The sequence below is a fragment of the Crotalus tigris genome, unplaced genomic scaffold, assembly GCF_016545835.1.
Source record: "Crotalus tigris isolate CLP2741 ecotype Arizona unplaced genomic scaffold, ASM1654583v1 scf7180000019068.10715455, whole genome shotgun sequence".
In the NCBI taxonomy this organism is placed as follows: Eukaryota; Metazoa; Chordata; class Lepidosauria; order Squamata; family Viperidae; genus Crotalus; species Crotalus tigris.
Window position 1 is genome coordinate 5,085,310 of NW_024097358.1, and position 16,614 is coordinate 5,101,923.

General features: G+C 41.9%; 1 protein-coding gene across 1 annotated transcript; it reads right to left on the reverse strand.

The window, feature by feature from the left end:
* Positions 1-416: 416 nt before the first annotated feature.
* On the reverse strand, positions 417-11,404 carry SPATA5L1 (spermatogenesis associated 5 like 1). Its single transcript, XM_039359258.1, has 9 exons — positions 11,250-11,404; positions 8,962-10,083; positions 7,860-8,045; positions 6,390-6,545; positions 5,388-5,597; positions 3,683-3,910; positions 2,703-2,837; positions 1,654-1,779; positions 417-1,436 (listed from the first exon to the last, which is right to left on the reverse strand). The coding sequence occupies exons 2-9, from the start codon at positions 10,033-10,035 to the stop codon at positions 1,293-1,295; spliced, it is 2,259 nt and encodes a 752-aa protein (XP_039215192.1). The 5' UTR covers positions 10,036-10,083; positions 11,250-11,404; the 3' UTR covers positions 417-1,292.
* Positions 11,405-16,614: the final 5,210 nt, after the last annotated feature.

Sequence of the window (16,614 nt, forward strand, 5' to 3'; positions counted from 1 at the left end):
GGCAGTTTTATTTTTAAATTAGCCCTAGCACATCATAGTAAATAGATGACAGCGATGAAGAACTGAAATTCTACGGGCTGTGAATCCTTTCTGGGATTAACCCCCTTCTCTTGTCTCAAACTCCATTTTTTGTTCATACTCTAATCCTTGTGTACCATCAAGTTGTTGTTGACCGTATTGGTGAATCTGTCCCTAACTTCGTCCTTCAGATCTTTCAATGGTGCACCGATCGCCATGGTAACTGAATCTCTCCATCTTCTTGCTGGTCACCCTCTTCATCTCTTTTCTTTCACATATCACAATAACAATTGTCTATAAACAAGGCGTTTTGCCTGGCTAATCAATTTCATCTTAACCGCAAAATTGATGAACTAGCTAAGAATCTCTCAAAAAGATATAAGACCTTTCATTCAGTAACTTATTTTATTGAATAACAGAACTCAGTCATACGAAGTTACAAAAATATTAAAATAGAGTCAGGTTGTGTTTTTTTTAATATAACGAGACTTATCCATCACACTAAACACGAATATAGTTTATTTTGTTAGGGCTTAATATGTTGTCTGAACTCAGCCATTACTGTTTGTAGATCAGCTTATATTTAGCATGTTGTAGGGAGTCAGCAAATTCTGGCTTTTTTCAATATCCATGATTTGTTCCAAATCGAAATCTGAATGGCATTTAGAAATATTGGGTGAACAGAGAATTACCTAAACCCAAGAATTGTGAGAGTCCATTCAGTGCCTAATAATTCCCACAATACTGAAGGTCACTACAGTATTTGCCTAAGTTTGGTTCAGCACTCTGTGAACAAAATATAACCTTGATACGTAAATCATGATTTCTAGTCTAATATGTAATGCAAACTGTCAGTATGTTTATTGCCTGGTTTAACTTTTTATGGTTTAATATGGAACTATGAGCTATAGCTTACAAGCCACCATGGCTGCATTCCATTACATGCTAAGCCAAAATATAACATTTATGCCAGCTCAAGATAAGAATCTAGTCAGTGACTTTAATAAACTTCCCTTCAGGTGTAAAGTAAGTGGTAATTCAGTCTGTCCATTCTTGACAGTGAAAAACAGGGCAATCAAATTTCAGTCGAAGAGAAGCAGTGGTGCATACATTGAATAATTCTGGAGAAGCTGGATAAAATATTCAAAATAAATACCTTCAGCCATTCAGGCTAGCCTCCCTTCATTATTCCATCATCTTTTTACATATCTTTCAACTTATTTTTCAAGGTGAACGTATCTGCACATTGGTATATAGTCATTGTGCCAATTATATTACTGAATTCTAAATAGATTTTCATAAAATTGCAATTCTTTGGGAGTTAATGAGGGCTTTATAGTCTCCAGGGATTTTTCAAAATGTTTATATTTCACAGCTGTGGCTTCCACTTGGTTCTCTTGCAATGCTAGCAAAGCAGCCTAAGAGAAAACAAAAAAGAAAAATAGGAAAGACACTTGTTATAAATGAAAAATAAAGCATCCTCATACATAAATATATATGCATATATAGGTAGTCCTTGACTTGCTTCCCCACCGACTTTGCAAAAGGGGATCACACGACTCCACGACTTACTAGTCTGTCCCCCACTTTCTTTAAATCTTGTCACTGAGGCATTATCAATTAAAAACGACTTACTTCCTTACAGAGATTCTGAAGATCAGCTCCACAGAACATATTAGTTTGGCTTGCTATGTCGGCTAGGGAGACGTCAGAATCGACTGGAATTTTGTCCGTGCAGATTTTCAAAATTGAAAGCCTTCCCTATTTTAAAACAGCAAGAAAGAGGCAGAGATTTTTTTAAAATAACTTTACAGCAGGGGTCTGCAACCTTGACAACTTAAAGATCTGTGGACTTCAGCTCCCGGAATTCCTCAGCCAACTATGCTGAAGTCCACAAGTCTTAAAGTTGTCAAGGGTGCAGACCCCTGCTTTATAGGCTGTGATCTACACACTCTTAAAAGCAAAGTCCCCCCTCCGCCCACTAGTTAAAAAAGTAACTATTCACGCAGTGTTCGTCAAGCATATGGGTTGCGTGGATTAGACCTAGATTACAGTGTACAAAACCTGTATTTTCCTTAATGATGGTCTGTTGAAAGGATGAGAGGGTCACACATCTCAGTAAGCCAAATGTGTTTGTTTTGTTGTTGCTTAGTGGCTTTAGTCACTATGTTCTGTAAACTAGTGTCTATTACAGCTTATCTGGTTATGTCAATCTAGCTAGTATTGACTCCAATAAGTACAATTAAATAAACTACAGTTTAGGATGATGTGCAAGCCCAGCCAATATCTTTCAAGGGAAAGCTGTATGTATATGTTTAGCATATATTCATAATTCTTAAGTAATGATGTCTGAAATGAGCGACACTATTCCAATATGTCATTAAAACACTAAAAACAGAATATTTGGGCATAATGACTTTGATTTCAAATTCATCTACAGCAGGGGTCTTCAAACTTGGCCCTTTTATGACTTGTGGGTTTCAACTCTCAGAATTCCTCAACCAGGCATGCTGGCTGAGGCATTCTGGGAGTTGAAGTCCACAAGTCATAAAAGGGCCAAGTTTGAAGACCCGTCTTAAATCTAACAAACAAAATGGAGGCTGGCTGAGGAATTCTAGGAGTTGAAGTCCACGTCACAAAAGGGCCAAGTTTGAAGACCCCTGATCTACAGTTTCATACCATACCTTCTCATCAGGTGGTGGAACATAGATGATCTTGTCTAAGCGTCCCGGACGTAACAAGGCATCATCCAGCCGGTCTGGTCTATTTGTTGCAGCGACAACTATGACATCTTTGTTAAAAACTTCCTGAAGTTCTAACTAGTCAGTTGATAGAAATGAAGAACTATTAGCCATTTAGCTACAGTATTTAAACCATTTTGCCTTTCCTTGGCTGAAGATAGCCCACTAACAATGCTTCATACTTTATTTCAGCTAAGGAAACAGAGGCAAAGAAGACTTTATCCTGTCCCATTCAACAGGGTATAATTATGTGATCTTATACAGGTGGTCCTTGACTTGTCGAGCTCAAAATAACCATTGCTAAGTGAGACCCTTGTTATGTGAATTTTGGCCCGTTTTACGACCTTTCCTGCCACAATTGTTATGTGAATCACTTCAGTTGTTAAGTTAGTAACACGGTTGTTAAGTGAATCTGGCTTCCCCATTGACTTTGCTTGTCAGAAGGTCGCAAAAGGAGACCACATGGTCCCGGGACACTGCAACTGTCATAAGTACATGCCAGTTGCGAAGTGTCTGAATTTTGATCACGTGACGAGGGGGATGTGAAAAAGTGTGAAAAATGGTCATCGGTCACTTTTTTCCAGTCCTGTTGTAACTGTGAACAGTCACTAAATGAACAGTTGTAAATTGAGGACTAACCTTAAAGGAGAAATTGCAGAATCGCCTTAAGTAAAAATCCAGTTATTGTGCCTCTCTATATACCTCTTACTCACTGGAGAAGAGCCTGATGCTGGGAAAGATTGAGGGCAATAGAAGAAGGGGACGACAGAGAATGAGGTGGCTGGATGGAGTCCCTGAAGCAGTAGGTGTGAACTTAAATGGACTCCAGAAGATGGTAGAGGACAGGAAGGCCTGGAGGAACGTTGTCCATGGGGTTGCGATGGGTCGGACACGACTTCGCAATTAACAACAACAAAATATACCTCTTGATCACTTTCAACTGAATCTTGATTCTCATGTTCCATCTTTGCTTTATTTCCTCTTCGCTCAATTAACTTGACTCCGATGCCGTCCAACTCATTGAGGAGGACAGAAAGAACTCTCTCCTGGACTCCACACCCAGTTTTAGTTCCTGATCGGGATCCCAAGATGGCATCAATTTCATCCAGGAAAACGATCGATGGAGAATTTGCTCTTGCTTGACGAAATACCTTGGAGGAAAAAAAAGCAGACAGAAAAGAATCAAATAGGCAAGCCTATTAGGTCTATCAGCTGTGAAATAAACAACAAAACTACACACAGATAGTCCTCAATTATAACAGTTCATTTAGAATAAAATAATACTAATACTACTAATAATAATTTCAAACAGACAAACACTTGCAACATAACACCCCGGACTTAACAATTGTCGATAAGAAAGACAAAAAAGTCTGGATAGTGGATGTGGCAGTGACTGGAGACAGCAGAATAGAGGAGAAAGAACTGGAGAAGATAACAAAATACAAAGACATAGAAATAGAAAGACTGTGGCAAAAGCAAGCAAGAGTAGTACCAATAGTCATAGGCGCCTTGGGTGCAATCCCAAAACAACTGGAGCACCACTTGAACGCCATTGGCATTAACAAATTCGCCATTAGTCAATTGCAAAAGGCGGCCTTACTAGGAACTGCTTCCATCCTGCGACGATATCTGTAATACCATCAAACATCCACATTTGCCTATCCCAAGTCCTTGGTAAGGACTTGATAGACAAAAATGCCAAATCCAGTCTGAACATCTGGCTGACTGTGCAAATAATAATAATAATAATAATAATAATAATAATAATAATAATAATACTTGGAAGGGACCTTGGAGGTCATTGAATCCAACTCCCTGCTCAGGCAGGAAACCCTATACCATTTCAGACAAACGGCTGTCCAGTCTCTTCTTAAAAACTTCCAGTGTTGGAACATTCACAACTTCTGGAGGCAGGTTGTTCCACTGATTAATTGTTCTAAATGTCAGGAAATTCCTTCTTAGTTCTAGGTTGCTTCTCTCTTTCATCAATTTCCATCCATTATGTGACTGTTCAAAGGTACAAGGGCACTGGAAAAAGTGACATGACTTTTTTTTCACATGACCTTTGTAGCATCCCCATGATCATGTGATCAAAATTCAGACGCTTGGCCACTGACTCATATTTATGACGGTTGCAGTGTTCCGGGGTCATGTGATCCCCTTTTGCGACCTTTTGGCAAGCAAAATCAACGAGGAAGCCAGCTCCCCTTAACAACCATGTTTATAACTTAATAACTGCGGCGATTCACTGCGGCAAGGAAGATCGGACAAGGGGTCAAAACTCAAACTTAACAAATGTCTCACTTGAAGTAAGTAGGAAGGTTGAGGAGAGGTGGAGAGTGAGGAAGAGGAAGAAGAGGGAAAGAGGCAAGTTGGTGGGGGGTGGATGCGGTTTGGGGGGAAATGGGTGGGCAATACCGAAAGTGGTGTGTATCAATTTGTTTTATTTTTTTATCTGAAGTATTTTTAAGATTGTAATGTATTGTAAAATAGAAAATAAAAACTTTATAATAAAAAAACCAAAAACAAACGTCTCACTTAAGCACAGAAATGTTGGGCTCCATAGTGGTCGTAAGTCGAAGACCACCTGTACTTTTCAGTCCCCCATTTGAACAAAAACCGCACCTGAGACAAAATCTTCTCCGACTCTCCAACCAAAGGGGAGAAGAGATCAGCACCGTTCACAGCCAGAAAGGAACAATGAGAGCAAGACGCGGCTGCTTTCACGAGCATCGTCTTGGCACACCCGGATGGTCCATAGAGAAGGATGCCCTTTGGGCGGGCCAGCCCCATCCGGACAAAGGCTTCTGGGAATTTCATTGGCCATTCGATGCTCTACAAATCGTTAAAAGAACAGAACCTGCCATTAATTTCCCGTGGCGCATAATCCTACAAGGCAAATTCACCTTCCAACCCATTTTATGAACAATCGGCAATTACCTGGAGTCACACAGATCACGGTAAATCCTAAAGCAGTGGTTCTCAACCTTTCTAATGCCGCGACCCCATAATACAGTTCCCCATATTGTGGTGACCCCCAACCACTTATACATCACCGGGTGCCCGAGGCGTGGCCAAAGGGGGAAAAAAATGGCAGACAGCCTTGTTTGGCGACCCCCGTGAAATGGTCGTTCGACCCCAAATGGGGTCCCGACCCACAGGTTGAGAACCACTGTCCTAAACCATGGCTTTTAGGGATTGGGCTGGCGCACATCATACGGTGGCCTAGCAAGATGTGTTGAACCTCTTGTCGTTCTGAATTTTGGTCTACTTTGTGAGCAGAACAATTTTATTTTTAAAACAAAGACTCACAAACGATCACCCCACTTAAAAACTATTGCGGCATGGCCACAGGAGCAAAATTTGGGCATTTGCCAACCAACAAGTATTTACAACAGTTGCAGCATCCCAAGGTCATGGGATCACCATCTGTGACCTTCCAATAAGAAACATCAAAGGGGGGGGGCACATGGATTCACTAAATGACCGTTTGATTGACTTAACTGCAGTGAATCACTTAGCAGCCATGTTGGCTTTATCCGTACTAAATAAATACGGAAATCTTTGCCTCTTTGCAGACCAGCCAGAATATTCTTCATTTCAGACTCCGTAAGTCTGTAAGTTTACCTGTTTTAATTTCAATTTCACATCTTCAAGGCCACCAATCCGATCCCAAGAGACAGGCTTGAAGTCTGTTAATCCAATTCCGCTTCGGAAAGATGATGGCCGGATCTTTTTCAGGGCCTCATGAAAGTTTGACATCTCAACAGGGAGAATTGAATCCTGAAGACAAAAGCGCACAGAAATAGGATTATCTAATTCTAATTTGAGCAACAGAATAAAGCTACTAACTTGCCAACGATCCCATTAATCTAGAATTAGTTGACAATCTGGGGAAATCACACGATTACATCTGCTCCTCCAGAAAAATAAATTCCATTCCATTGATGTAATGGAAGCTTGCGACAACATGGAGACCCGCCTTGCTAAAAGCATTGGGCCAATTTCTAACTGTTACTTACAACAATATCATGGGGAGAGGAAAGGATGGTGGAGCTGAAAAACAAGAAAACCAGACTAGCTACTTGTCTATGGAGATTCTCAATCATCCAGATCATGGTTATCCCATCTCATCTCTTGGATGAGAAGCGAAAACTCTTCAAAGAAAAACAAGAAAGTCCAGTTGCTTCGTGAAAAAAGCACCTTTGGGACAGACTCGATATTGTATGGAAAAAGTCAAAATAGGCTGGATTTCCCCAATATGCTCTACCAGGGGTGTCAAACTACCGGCCTGCGGGCCAGATGCATCATAGCAAAACTGCGCCCACACCATTGCTGGCAATGGAAAAATAGTCGTGATACGTCGTGACACATCATGTGACGTTGCGGGTTTGACACCCCTGTGCTATATCATAGAACAGGGGTCCCCAACCCCCGGTTTATGGACCAGCACCGGTCCATGCAAACAAGCAAAGCGGATGCAGGCAGCATGCGAAACCACGCCCCCTGCAATCTGTGGAAAAACCCTTCTCCACAGAACTGGTCCTGGTGCCCAAAAGGTTGGGGGCCTCTGCCATGGAACATGGTTTACAAACCACCATGGCAGGATTCACCCGTTATGCCAAACCAAAACTAAATAATGCCTTTATGCCATGTACGAACACATCCTCAGTGTAAACAGTTGGGGCTGGCCTTCTTAGCATCAGTAGAAGTAACCAAGGGAAGATCAGACATTCAGTATCCTGTAGATTAGAGGTCCCCAACCTTTTGGGCACCAGGTACTGGTTCCATAGAGAGAGGTTTTTCTGTGGACTGGAGGATGCATTGTTTTGTGTGCTGCCTGCATTCCATGGATGGGGCTTTGCTTGTTTATGCAGCCCGGTTGCTGGCATGCCACGGCCCAGTACTGGTCCATGGACTGGGGGTTGGGGACCCCTGCTGTAAATGAGACCAGCCATGTTGGCCAGAGTTTAGAGAGAGACTGAAATCCGACACATCTGGATATCAGCAGCTGGGAAGGCCAAGTTAATTCACAACAGAACGATCCTGGTAGAAAAGGAAACGGGCCACAGGGAGAAATGCAAAAGAGCTCCTTACTGTGCAATTACGAAACAGGGCTTGCATGGCGGCCTCTCTGCAGAGCGACGTCAGGTCGGCCCCAACAAAACCCGGTGTCATTTCTGCCAGTTCTAGCAAATTAACGTTGTCTGACACAGGCATGCCAGCGGTAATCAGCTGCAGAATAGACTTCCTTTGCTTCAGAGTTGGGGTCCCAATGATAATCTAAGGCAAGGATGGAAAATTGTTAATTCTAGCACGCACAAAGGTTTGTTGAACCCAGGGCAAAACAGAGCTTAATCTGAACCAGATGTCAAAAGGCCCATGAGGATAAAGGCTGTCTCAAAACAAGAATCTATGTGCATTACAGAAGCTAATCACTGCACTTCCTTTCATTATAAGTGTTGTACATAGTCCTCATTAAGATGGAATATCAAGTGGTACTTTCATTCAGAGTGAGGGCCTCCAACAGACACAACTGGCAGCATCTCTATGGAGATGGTTGGAAACTGATCAAAGAGAGAAGCAACCTGGAATTAAGGAGAAACTTCCTGACAGTGAGGACAATCAACCAGTGGAACTCCTTGCCTCCAGAAGTTGTGGGCGCTCCATCACTGGAGGTTTTTAAGAAGAGGCTAGACAGTCTCTTGTCTGAGATGGTATAGGTTCTCCTGCTTGAGTGGGGGGCTGAACTAGAAGACCTCCAAGGTCCCATTCTATTCTATTCTATTCTATTCTATTCTATTCTATTCTATGCTATGCTATGCTATGCTATGCTATGCTATTCTATTCTATTCTATTCTATTCTATTCTATTCTATTCTATTCTACTCTACTCTACTCTACTCTACTCTACTCTATTCAGCAGCTCAACTCACACAAGTAGCAGGCTGGTGCAAGTGTATGCATGCAGCTCAACTTGCAGAAGTTGAACTGTGCATGCATATGCATGTGTTCTGGCCTGCTGCTTACATGGCCCGGTTCCCCTCTCCCCCCACAAAGTACTGTTATAACTTTGAATGATTGCTAAACGAACTGTGGTAAATTGAGGACTACCTGTACACAGCCTACGGCTTTTTCTAACCATCTCCATGAAGCACCAATCAGTTGCCTGAAGGACTGAAGGCACGACTATCAGTTACCTCCTGATCAAATCTGCCTGGTCTCCTCAACGCAGGGTCCAGGGAATCTGGCCTGTTTGTTGCCCCTACAATGACCAGGCCATCTCCTTGGCTGAATCCATCTATAAGAGTTAGCAACTGAGCCACCAGGCGATGCTCGGGGGCATGACCGCTAGCTCCCCGCCTGGGGCACAACGAATCCATCTCGTCAATGAAGAGGACGGTGGGCCCTTCGCTGGAGAGGTCTCTGGCTTGCTCAAAGACTCGCCGTAAATTCTCCTCGCTTTCGCCGGGCCGAGAACCATAGACAACAGGCCCATTCAGGGTCACTAGACAGGCCCCGACTTCTCCAGTCACCGCCTTAACCAGGAGCGTCTTGCCAACCCCCGGTGGGCCCACCAAAAGAACTCCCTTTGGGACCGACAGGCCTAATTTTTTGAAGCTGTTTGGAAAACGCAGGGGCAGTTCAATCATTTCTTTTAAAGTCTGGCTGGCTTCATCCAAGCCAGCCACCTGGATTTTTGAGCTGTCCCCCTTCAGGCGACTGTATCTGTCCAAGGTGATCGTCTCCTTAATGTTGACGTTGGTGTGGGGGGTGATCAAGCCAGCTTCTGCCGGGCTGGACGGCCCCATGGACAATATTTCGATGCACTCCACAGGGTTGCCCAGAATCGGGGGGAAAGTCACGACGTGTTGACACGCCACACAGGCCTTCCGCAAAAGCTCTTGCACCACTTCCTGAAGCGCCGTATCAGGCAGAGCTCTTTTTGAGGCCTGGTTTTTAAAGACGACTCGGACCGTCACATGTCTGAGCTTGGGGCAGGCCACCACTTCCAGCTGGTCCATGCTCGTGGTCTGCCTTCGTAGCTGGCTCTCCGTTAATCCCCAAGTCCTGCATTTGAGGTCGAACTGCAGGTAGCCATCAGCAGAATCGTGCCTCGGCCAGGCCGTGCACAAGCAACAGCCACCTGGCAAGGTGATCTTGATCAGAGAGCCCAGTTTAGCGCCTAGCAAGGCGAACGCGGCAGGGCCAAGCCTGCACCGCTGGGTGGCCTCGTCTTCTGGATCCGGTGGAAGCAGCTTCAACAAAGCCATCTTCTGAGACAGGCATGGATCAGGCAGCAGGGCAGGTCCCTGAATAATCTGCAAAAAAAAGTAAACAATACTCCAATCAAGGAACTACTAACTCAGACAAACAACCCAACAGTAAACAACAGGCTATACAAGGAACCACCAAGTACACCCTCCACCAATACTGACAGCAGGGCAAAACCACTTGTATATAAAAATAAAGGAAATCCGGCTTCCTTTTAACACTGATCATGTTACCTAGTTGGGTCGTGAAACGTCTGTAAGAAATTATGATTGCGTATTAAATGCATATGTTGCTGGCTCCCAACGACTTTAGCCCCGGGCTGTAGTCAAGACTGGAAAGATGAAAGCACATTTTGAGGAAGGCAGAGGCTATCCACATCTGTGTTAATTAATTATATTTAGATATATTAGGCGCTTCATACAGTATTAATCTTGTGAACGCTAAAGCTTCCTCCTTCCGTCATGTATTCAAGACGGACAATGGTTAATATTTATATGATACTTATATGTAAGGGTGTAGATCTATACATATGTTGTATAGAGTATGTTTAAATGTGTGTTATGTATGTGAACACTTTGAGAGCAAGCAACTAAATTTTATTTTTAATGTGTGCCATTGTGCCCACAGTAAATAAATGACAATAAAGGTTATCTATCTATCTGTCTGTCTGTCTATCTATCTATCATTTGTTGCATCTATCTATCTATCTATCTATCTATCTATCTATCTATCTATCTATCTATCTATCTATCTATCTATCTATCTATTTGCTGCATCTGTCTGTCTGTCTGTCTGCAATAAAACATTCCGGGTAGTGCCCCAGGAATAGGGCTTGGTTAGAAGGAACAAGAACACCAGCCAGGACAGAGCAGCTTTGGAGCACTTCAGCAGCAAAGATTGCATTCCTACAACAGAGTGAAGTCCATCATATACTGGAATGTGTGAATGCAAGAAACTGTCTTAAGGGAGTTAACTGATCCAGGAAGTACTGCTCTGCAAAGCCTCAATGCCCAAATGGACATAAACATAAATAAACTGCATGCAACACACACACACACGTGGCTCCATCCCTCTGTGAACCTTCCCATGCACTGGAACTACGACTCCCAGAGTTCCCAGCTCCCATCAGAGGAAAATCCTAGCTAGCCTAAAAGGAGGGCAATGCATTGACTGACAGATAAGCAGATACAAAGTAGCAATCTTGAATACTGACCTCATCAAAGCGCGGAGGGGGGGGCGGGAAGCGAGGACCCTCCTTCCGTCTTTGCAGAGAGGATGGGAGGGAGGTTAAAAAAAAGAAAAAAGAAAAGATTAAAAACGCGTTGCTGCAAAAGGGCCTGCTGGAGTTAAGGCAGTCCTGCAATTGGCTAGTCGCCCTGCCCATCAACGCTTGGACCGGTCGCGCGCTCGCTTGGTCCAATTGGAAAAGGCTCTCCCCCCTCCAAAAGAGCCGGGTGGGGGAATCAGGCTGGGGATTGGATAAAGCCCTCGAATGGGCGGTGCAGAATTACAAAAAAAAGAGAGAGAGAGAGAGAGAGGGGCGGGGCGGGCGCTCTAATAATTGAACACAGGTGGGGGCTCTCTGAGTGACGTCATCGAGGAGGAGGAGAAGTTTGCGCGGTTTGTTTTTGTGGATGCTGAACGTTTAAAAGGATTTCCGAAATAGATTTAGCGTTGTTTGTTTTTGAGGAAACGGCTACATATTTACTGTCTGGGTAGAGGATTAGTGCAAACGGAAAGTTTTATCTTGCTCTGGAAAATTAACCATTTGGCCAGAGGCTGGAATTGCTCTCATAAGGATAAATTCAGGGTAGTTTATTATTTTTGCTTGTGGAAAAAAATAAAATAAAAAGCCACGTGAATAAAGTGAACTGCAAATAACAGAAACGTGGAAAACTAAGGGCAGAAAAAGGCCCCGGGGGTCCGTGGAATCTGTCCTTTGAGTGTATTTGGTTTTAATTTTATTATTTTCAACTATTATATTTTATTTTTAATGATTTGGGGGAAAAAAAAGGGTACAATAGTGCCTCTGTGTTCATCTCCAATAAAGATATATCTTTTTCCCCAATAAGAGGTTAGTTCCACTCAAGTGGTATGACTGGTTGGAGACTAGAAATCATAGAGGAGAATAAATATGGAAAGGTCAAAAGTGAAAGTATGTGCATAATAATGTATAATAATAATAATATGAATTATTCTTAGTAAGAAGTAGAATATGAAGGAAGAAAAATGTAAATAAGAAACAACGGGGCAATAAGGACAAATATTCTAAAGAAGAATAAGGGGGGAAATGTAAATAACAGAAGATTACCATTACGAAATCGCTGTTAAAAAGGGGGGGAGAGGAGTATATACTGTGTGTGTATGTGTGTTATGTTTTGCTTTGTTTTGTTTTGTTGGTTTAAAAAAAAGAGGTTAGTTCCACGAATTAAAGTGGGTGGTGGTGGGGGGAAAGTTATATTTAGGACCCAATATGCAAAAAAAGGTAAATTGAATTTCCTGTGGTTGGATGCCGGCAAAGAGGAGAGCTGAACATACAATCAAGCGAGTTTGAAATTTTCCAATTAAAAAGTCTCATAATTCAATACTGGTGGCATAAAGAGAGGGCTTTAAAATGCTAATTAAATATTAAAATATGCCTATTGCTGTTGCAAGAGGGTTTAATATTTTTATGTGTGCGAGAAATCTCTCATCCAAGTTATTTTCCTGGGATGACTATATCTTTATGTAGGGAACTGAGAAATTCTTAATGTCTTCAGCAATATGAGAGATTTTTCCTGGAAAAGTGCCTAATTTAAACATTGATTTGCATGACAATTCTGTCATTAACAAGATATTTCAACATATGGTCCACAAGTACAGATCCCTGATCCTACCTTGTTTCAGAGCTCAGAAATACTAAATACTAAATACTGCCTGTGTAGTCCTAAAAGTTTGTTAAGCACTTTTATTAAATTTATTAAGCACATTTGGGTTTTTTTTCATCATAAACAATACCCTGTACTTGTAAAGTCTCTGTGCATAAAGTTAAGTTTCTTGCCTTCTGCTATTTGCCTTACTTGAATACACAGGTGAGCCACGGAAAATCTCTAATTTGATTTCTGATTCTTGAAAATTATTTCCCTTGCTGCTAGAATCCTAAATAGTAATAATTTGTTATATGGTCAGTTTTAAGTCAGAAGATAATATGATTAGATTAGATCAATGGCATTACTCCTTTAAAAAGTACTCAGATCTATGCTGCTGTATATATAAAATTAATCAACTATACTTGGTTACATCACTCTATTTGTCTCTGTGTGTTTGTGTATGTATAATATGATTATAAATTATCTGTCTGTCTGTCTGTCTGTCTATCATCAATTGAGACTGAGACTTTCCTTTATACCCACTAGGTGGCAGCAGAGGATTTATTTTCAGAGTTAGCAAAGGTTTAAGAAAATAAGTTTAATTGGAGAAGCAGATTTAAATCCAACATTGCTGCAGACTCTACACAGAGAGAGAATGCAGACAGGGAGAGCAATACTATGTGCAGTTCTTGTGCAATTCTCTAAAGATGGCTTCAGCTTTCATTTTACTCCAGAAGTGGATAGTCTGAAACCACAGGGCCACACAAAGCCCAAAAAAACTATTCAAAAGACATTGTTGCCCAGTTGTAAATTCTAAGATGACACACAAGGAATGTTACTAAATAAATACAAATACAAATATTCCTAATGACATTACCATGCTCGTAATGGCACACAGTTAATTTGACGTATTAAGTTCAACAAAATAGAATTGCATTTCCTTTTTTTCCCCTCTCCCTCCTTCCTTCCTTCCTTCCTTCCTTCCTTCCTTCCTTCCTTCCTTCCTTCCTTCCTTCCTTCCTTCCTTCCTTCCTTCCCTCCCTCCCTCCCTCCCTCCCTCCTTTTCTTTTTTCTTTTGTTTGTGTGTGTATAATACTCCAAAGGCCAAATGTGGTCTTTAGCCTGGAAAACATTTGCCCTAGCCTAAACGCACATGATGTGTGTCCTAAAGTTCTGCTTTAGGGGTGGTCTCTACGCAGCTAAAAATATTTTCAGAAGGAAAGAATATCAAGGAATGAAGCCAGGTGGACTGTTGAGTCCTGACCGTTAGTTTCTCCAGATTTTACCTTAACCTGAGTGACTTCTTTTCGTAAGCTGCTGAACACTGCTTGACTAGCTTGGTCAAATATTTTGTAGCTGGGAAAGGTACAGCAGCCCTGTCAGAAAAGAAGGTGACAGCCTTAACAATGGCTGTTCTTGTTTTATCTGAGGCTTTCATTTTTCTAGTTCTTTATACCCTGGGCCAGACACATGATTTCTATGAAGCACTATAAAAACAGAGGGGGTGGTCCTATTTACTTAAACGAGAAGATTGAGTGTGCATGGTTAGCATCATAATAATCAGGACAATGTGGAATATATCTATATGTACTGTATATATATATATATCCAGACTGAATTATGTTTACTATTCATGTAGGTGTTATGCTTGTGTTTCAAGAAAGTGTAGGAAAAACGTGTGCCATCCTGGCTCTGTAAATAGAGTCTCCTAATAGACATACTTAGAATTTGAGCAATTGGAAAGACTCCGTAGGTAGAATTATCCAACTATGCAAAATAGGACGAAGGAAACAAGACTCTCGACGTCTGGAAAAGATGCTGTTCATTTGTCTCAGTTAACTTGCAATTCTAACAAAAACCCATTTTGCAAAATGTGCGTTGAAAGTATGCACCGTGGACAGTCACTACATTTCCTCCCCAGCCTTTGGAAATTAATTGTATAGTTCCATGTTTCTATGGTGGTTCATTTCCCCCCACTTCCGTTCGGTCATATCCAATTCTCGGAGACTGCCTGGACAGTCTCTGCAGTTTTCTTGGTAAGTTTTTTTCAGAAACGGTTTGCCATTGCCTCCTTCCTAGGGCAGAGAGAAAGTGACCGGCTTTGTGCCTAAGGTGCTACTAGAACTCCTGGTCTCCCAGCTTCTAGCTTGATGCCTTAACCATTGAATGAATGGTGATTCATAGGTCTTGGCTATTGTGGCAATGAGTATAAATTACTGGAAGATGACCAGTTTTGCATGCAGAAAGTCCCAGATTCAGCCTCTGACGTTGGAGATGGATGAGCAAAATTCCTCCCGGAAATTCTAGAGAAGTTGTGCTACTCAACTTTATGTTAGATGAACTTATGGCTGATGGGGGGTATGCAGGTTACCCAATCCTGTTTTTAAAATGCTTTGCTTGTAATCATCCATTTGGCATCTTCCTTTAACACAGCGGTTCTCAACCTGTGGGTCAGGACCCCATTTGGGGTCGAACGACCATTTAACGGGGGTCGCCAAACCACGCAGTCCGCCATTTTTCCCCCCCTTTTCCTTAGCTGTGCTCCTCCCTTTTATTCTATTGACTTTCGAAAGCCAATAGAATAGACTCTCTTGAATAGAGTCTAATTCTATTGGCTTTCAAAAGCCAATAGAAATTGTCCAGGCTGTCTCTGCCTTGCTGAGCCCGCCAAAAGTCCCATTCTGCAAACGGTGGTGCGCCAGTTGAGTAGTCCTCGACTTACGACCGGTTGAGTAGTCCTCGACTTACGACCGGTTGGGGGTCGCGGCATTAAAAAGATTGAGAACCACTGCTTTAACTTTTGACTCATCCTGCTGTTAGAGAGGGTGGGCTTTAACTCTTCCAATTCCATTCACTGTATCCTCTGTCTCTGTCTCTCTCTCTCTCTCTTTCTCTCTCTTTAAAATAATATTCCCCCTCCATACTTCTTTAACCACATGACAAATTCCTTGTAAGTCTAACCACACTTGGCCAAATAAATAAAGTCTTATATTTTACAAGTAGGATTTTTTTAAAGGGAGTAAAGTATTGCTTAATAAATTAATTGCTGAATAAACCACGTTTTTGGCACAACTCAGGTTTTACAAGCTAAACGAAGGCCAATCTTAGTCATTCTGGTTGCAGATGACACAGCCTGAGCCTGAAATCTTGAAAAGAAGATATATTTCCACTGAGCTGTGGTGTCGTCCTTACAGTAATTGCAAAAGGTCTGTTTCATATCTACAAGGCATGACTCTCCCATCGCAACATTAAGATGTGCAATGATCTGCAAAAAAGATGCTTTAGATATCCTATATAAAATAAAAGAGGGTATCAGTAACTCAGAGTTGAATTGTGTAGTACTTGGTGCTACCTGACTCTAGTTATTTGGAGATGTTTCATTACCCAACTAGGTAACTTCATCAGGCATACTTCCATTTTAATTTTAATGTGTTTAGGATAATTTATTCCTTTCCACCTGTGACATAAACAGAATATTTATTTTAGCAGCATTTCTTCTACCAGAATGAAAGGACCAGGTTTTATGGTATCCTGTTCTGTAGTATCTATCTATAATCTAAACACCTTCCCCTCCAAATGCGTTGGACGTCAACTCTGGTAACATTTCAGCCAATGGGAGATTCTTGAAATTAAGATCTAACGCATTTGTGAGGTACCGTATTGGGAAAGGCTGTCATCCCAGTTAGCAATATTGATCAAAATGATACTTGATAAATAACCAGAGCACTA

What these genes read in the sequence shown, in the direction of transcription:
- SPATA5L1 (XM_039359258.1), bottom strand. Translation starts at nt 10,035, where the DNA reads ATGGCTTTGTTGAAGCTGCTTCCACCGGATCCAGAAGACGAGGCCACC. An exon ending in CAGGCAGATTTGATCAGGAG is followed by an intron (nt 8,046 to 8,961) that starts GTAACTGATAGT and finishes TCCTTGCCTTAG; the next exon opens with ATTATCATTGGGACCCCAAC. An exon ending in CAGTTGAAAGTGATCAAGAG is followed by an intron (nt 2,838 to 3,682) that starts GTATATTTTGTT and finishes TCAACTGACTAG; the next exon opens with TTAGAACTTCAGGAAGTTTT.